The sequence below is a fragment of the Dysidea avara genome, chromosome 1 (assembly GCF_963678975.1).
Source record: "Dysidea avara chromosome 1, odDysAvar1.4, whole genome shotgun sequence".
In the NCBI taxonomy this organism is placed as follows: domain Eukaryota; kingdom Metazoa; phylum Porifera; class Demospongiae; order Dictyoceratida; family Dysideidae; genus Dysidea; species Dysidea avara.
Window position 1 is genome coordinate 34,070,617 of NC_089272.1, and position 5,175 is coordinate 34,075,791.

The 5,175-nt window shown below is 37.4% G+C and overlaps 1 protein-coding gene across 1 annotated transcript; it reads right to left on the bottom strand.

The window, feature by feature from the left end:
* Window positions 1–1,208: 1,208 nt before the first annotated feature.
* LOC136262910 (uncharacterized) lies at window positions 1,209–4,615 on the bottom strand. Its single transcript, XM_066057329.1, has 6 exons — window positions 4,456–4,615; window positions 3,769–4,074; window positions 3,299–3,583; window positions 2,816–2,907; window positions 2,302–2,711; window positions 1,209–2,006 (listed from the first exon to the last, which is right to left on the bottom strand). The coding sequence occupies exons 1-6, from the start codon at window positions 4,517–4,519 to the stop codon at window positions 1,577–1,579; spliced, it is 1,587 nt and encodes a 528-aa protein (XP_065913401.1). The 5' UTR covers window positions 4,520–4,615; the 3' UTR covers window positions 1,209–1,576.
* Window positions 4,616–5,175: the final 560 nt, after the last annotated feature.

The window sequence follows — 5,175 nt, forward strand, 5'->3', positions numbered from 1 at the left end:
AACACCCAACTCTGACTTTTTTGAACCTAGGTGTCACCCGTTTTACAGCTTTGATAGCTTTGGTATAATACTAAACAGCTTGTGTGAGCCAGATACATTATTATTTGTGACAGGGCCTGCAAAAACAGGGCCTGTGAAACAGGGCATGTGGGCACAAACTACAACTCGTCACATGACAGGTCATATCTCAGTATTGGAATATACTATTTTGTATACTGTAGCATGGCCCATTAAGTGTTTAAATTTCATGACTATATTAAAAAGTTATGAGTCATGAAAATTTGAAAAAATGGGCAAATTTTGTGCACCCACATGCCCTTTTTTTGCAGGCCTGGTCACATTTTCCTTTAGAATATGTTAGCAATTAACCACTACCCTACTAAACAAGGACTTGCAAGAAGGCAACTGACAGGTAGTGCAGCAATGATTCAGAAACTTAAATTTGAAACTCTGAACACGGAAAAAATTCCAGACCAAATAGTAACTTGATCCTATTAAAATATAATTTATATTATAGCTTCCCTGACTGGATGAATTTAGGTTTCCTGTGTTACATGATAACTTGCACCACATGGAGGTTCTGCACAGTATAATGCAGAGATCCAAAAATCTGGTCTAAGTAATGAAATGGGCTTATGATGAGGCCATGAATACACCTTAGCTGTACCTGATACTTAGTGAAGAGGTGCCTGCTAAGTGAGGTCTCACTGTATTTCCGTGGTTTAATATCAAGGTGACTGGATGATGTGTTTGTGCCTTTTATGCCTATACGAATTGCTACTACGCACAAAATACTGACAGTAATAGATGAATTATGTTGGACTTTTATCTCTCATATCTCCAGAGGGACTCTAAATGACTGAAGTGATTATGGTTAAACTTAGAAGTACGCTGGCCGCTATGTGTTTTTGGCCTAGTAGGAGTTTCACAATAACATTGTTCAGTTTGTATATAGAAGGAATTGCTTTGTTAGTATCCTATGTGGCTATAAAATTCATCACTCAGCATGTTCATACCACTTTGGAGTTGACCTCTGCTTCTTTTTATTAAAATGCTTCTTGTACCACACAACAAGCACATACATACAAGTTGTGCACATACTGCGTGTCTCCTTCACAACTGATACCATTGCATGGTTTAAACAGCATTTAATAGAATTGGATTTACGAACACTCTTATGCCTACTGTAACCGTGAAGCTCCACAGTATTGAAACATAATAAAATAATTGCTGTTTCACTACAATAATGTATTGTCATGGATAGCTACTATTATACTGTCCAGGAATACAAACAGATAGCAACATACAGATGTAACAGTTATAAAAGATATAAAAGTTAGAAAAATTTAAAAAAAAACATACTGTAGTACACCAATGCAGGGCATGTAACAATACAAAAGATTGAATGAATGGTCTTTAAAACATAAATATGTAGAGTTTAAAACTGCAGACCAGCTTTTTAGTACAATTGTATATTTTAAGCACACATTCTATGAATACAGTACATTGCCGTTATTTATGTATGCATGAAAGTGTATACATGCATACACAACATTACACAAATACTCAAATATTTCTACTCTGACTGCTTCACAACATCAACATATGATTCATGTGTGAGTGATGGAACAATTTTAAGATCATCTAGATCATCAGGGTTATAGGTTGAATGTATCACAGCCTGCAGTGTTCCCACTCTGACTATACCAGTTCCGCCAGATGTTGACATAACAACCGGCTTATGCTTTGTGGTTTCAACATTAGCTGTTCGTGGCTTTGTAGGAAAATGTGTAGTAATATTACTGTTAATTGAATCTGGTTCAACGTAGCCACTAGAAATTGCAAGGTAGTTTACTGCTTGTGGATGGCTGGAGTGCAACCTGTTGTGGTGATCATCACCATGGAATTGTAAAGTGTCGTAAGCTGGATTTCTAGTCTCATTGGGTACAATATAGCATTTGTGCATTGGCTTGCCAATTGTTGCACTTTTCTTCCTTCTTTGACACCTACATGATAAGATACAAGAACTGTATGAATCAAATTATGACTTGTGTATGTGATAAACAGATTAGAGTTTATTTTCATAAGAAGGAAATGCAATAGGAGTACTTTGATTAGACAAAAGAGTGTTATGTAGAATCTGTGAAATAGTTACAATATTATACATATTTACAGTCTTGTTGATATAAATAGAATGTTATTTTTCAATATCTGTTACAGTACTACCATAGCTACTGTAGTAGATGTATGGCAATTAATTCATAAATAAGCAACACATTATTTTAGGAGTAATGCACGTACCTTGTATATATCACCACCAGGCAACAGATTACTATTATTACTGAAAACAAAGCAATTATTCCTAGAAGACCAATTACAATCAACTGTGAAATATTATTATTCCTTTCAGCATCATCATCATCATCATCATCATCATCATTAATGTCAGTAGAATCACCTGCAACATTGGATCCTGTGCAGTTCTGTTCACAAACTCTTATCACACCAATACCAATGTTTAATCCTTGAGTATTAAATTTTAGATCATTTAAAAGTTGTTGCAATGTCTCATTTGCTCCAGGACCAGTGACATTTAGTTTAAACAATGCTGTTGATCTATTTATGCATTCACTATGTTTGACTGTTATCATGACACTGTAGCCATAATAATACTCTCTTAGATGCCTTGATAAAAATTCTGACAGGCTACCCTGAAAAAGAAAACAATCCACTATATGCGGTACATACTATACTTAATATGCCTGCACTTCCACACAATCAAGTACTGCAGTGAAGCATACAGTATATACTATACCTTAATGGTTTGGCAAAGTGACTCTAAGAAAGTAACCAAAAGGTACACCTCTCCACTGCTTGTTTCATTGTAGCTACCATTACTGATAATTGCTGTGTATAGTGAGAATGGACATAGATGATACAGTGGGTGAAGAACACAATACAGTTGTAGCTTTATGCATGTGTTTGTGCATATAAACATACTGTGCAATTGTTTTGCTCTTATAATTATACAAAGCATATATACCTCAGCAAAAGCAAAGGTTGTTTACAACTTAAGAAAGAATGTGGTTATGTGGGGGGAGCAATGGTTTTGTGAAGGAATGTAGGGGAAAATATTGGTTACGTAGGTGGAGTATTTATTATTATTGCCCAAAGGAAACCACAGTGGTATTTCCTGGAATTGCTGATAAACAGTGAAATGCCTACATTGTAATTCCCCTTGTGCACTACATCTACACTCGCATGATTTTCAATAAGTAACTTAATGATTAGCACATACTTTCTGACTTTTGTACAATCAACATAACATGGTCACTACGATATGATCGTTCACTGGTGGCTGAACATGTGTAGTTACCAGAATCATCTATGGTTGTGTTAGGTAGTGTTAAAGTCATATCAGACTGACTGATTGCTACATTGCCTCCAACCAGTTCAATGCCATCCCTTATCCATCTAAACTGTGCTACGGGCACTCCCTGATTGAAAATGCTACATACTATGGTTACTTGTGATCCAACTTTTGCAGTATAGTCTGAGCTAACAGCAGTGATGTTGGGCGGTGCTGTCAAAATAGCAGAAGGGATTATACGTACATATGTATATGCATAAGTACAGGTGTACATTACCAAAAGTCGTGCAAGATGTATATATAATAGTAGTTAGCTACTTATACAAAATACATGTTTTGCATTGTATGTGCATGCGTGTGCATGTGGATGTGTGTCTGATTATGTCAGGAAAACTTACTGGATATTGTCACAGTAGTCAGTATTTCACTGCACTGCCCACTTTGTGTACAACACAAATAGAATCCTTGATCTTCATCCAAAAGTGGGTTAAAGTTTAGAGTATGTTTCACAGAATTAATTGGCCCAGCACTATCAATAGTTACATTAGTTCCATTATTATAATAGCGGTACCACACTGCATTGCTGATATACGAATAGAAAGTTTCTCCATCATCACTTGTGTTTTGACACCGTACTGTACCCTGACTTCCATCCAATACGTACAAGTGCCTTGGAGATGATATTATTCTACTCCCAGTACATCCTACAAAATGCATGACCATGCATGGATGGTAGCAATTGTGCATCATCTAAATGTTACTGCATGCTATTGGTTAATTGCAAGTGTATTTACTATGCATGCCGATAAAATACTGCTTTTTGATGAAACACTGATTATTGGATTACACTTCTGCATGTAGTTACTGTACTGTAGTTGTGGGCCTCACAGTGCAAGCTTGCACGCAAAAAAATATGCAGTAAAATTGGGTGGCTGGCAACCAAGCTAGCAACCAAGCTAGCTAACTGTACTTTATCTACTACCGTGAGTAGCTAACAATGGCTGCTCCATGGTACTATAGCTATTTAAACTACGTAGTAACTACCATCTGCACTGAGCTACACCATAACAGCACATTGCACTTACCTTTTTCTTTTGTCAGCAACAGAACAAAAGTTAACACAGCTAAATTTACACTGTAATAAAACATTTGTAGGTGGGCGTTTATTAGTAGTGATTGCAGTCAGTGTAGCTCATATACAAAGATGAAGTTGTTGGGATGTACTGCTAATCAGAGAAAAGGGAGTCCTTTAGTTGCTTTTATAGCAGTTTATCTTGTGGGTGGTACTTAGCGCAAAGCGGCGCATATGCCTCGGCCTTATGCACCTATCAATGTATTGTCCCACCACCCCCCCTCGGGCGTAAGTGGGGCTTTACAGGGGGAATTGACACGAAACTGCTGCCCCACTATGGGGCATTTGACGATCATTCAGTAAGCACCAAAATATTTTTTTGTTTAACTCCCTTCGCTATGTCAAATCCCGAGTAAATCCCGCGTTACAACTGGGGCCAACGGTGGGGATTTGACACGATAGGTTTGCCCTACTATGGGGCATTTGACATTCGGCTGTGTCAAATCCCCACTATAGCCCCATATATGCCCGAGGGGGGTAGTGGGGTAATACACTGATAGGTGCATTACTCCAAGGCTTACCGTTGAAACTTTAGTCATCAGTCTTTAACTTGTTCCAGTTTTCTTGACTGAGTGTAGCCGAAATTCAATGTCTTGTCCCGCACTTACCGATAAAAGTTGATTTGATCAGATAATCAGTTCGACGAATGCCACAAACTTAATGCCACAAACTT

What these genes read in the sequence shown, in the direction of transcription:
- LOC136262910 (XM_066057329.1), bottom strand. Translation starts at nt 4,519, where the DNA reads ATGTTTTATTACAGTGTAAATTTAGCTGTGTTAACTTTTGTTCTGTTG. An exon ending in GACTACTGTGACAATATCCA is followed by an intron (nt 3,584 to 3,768) that starts GTAAGTTTTCCT and finishes CTATTTTGACAG; the next exon opens with CACCGCCCAACATCACTGCT. An exon ending in CTGGTGGTGATATATACAAG is followed by an intron (nt 2,007 to 2,301) that starts GTACGTGCATTA and finishes CTTATCATGTAG; the next exon opens with GTGTCAAAGAAGGAAGAAAA.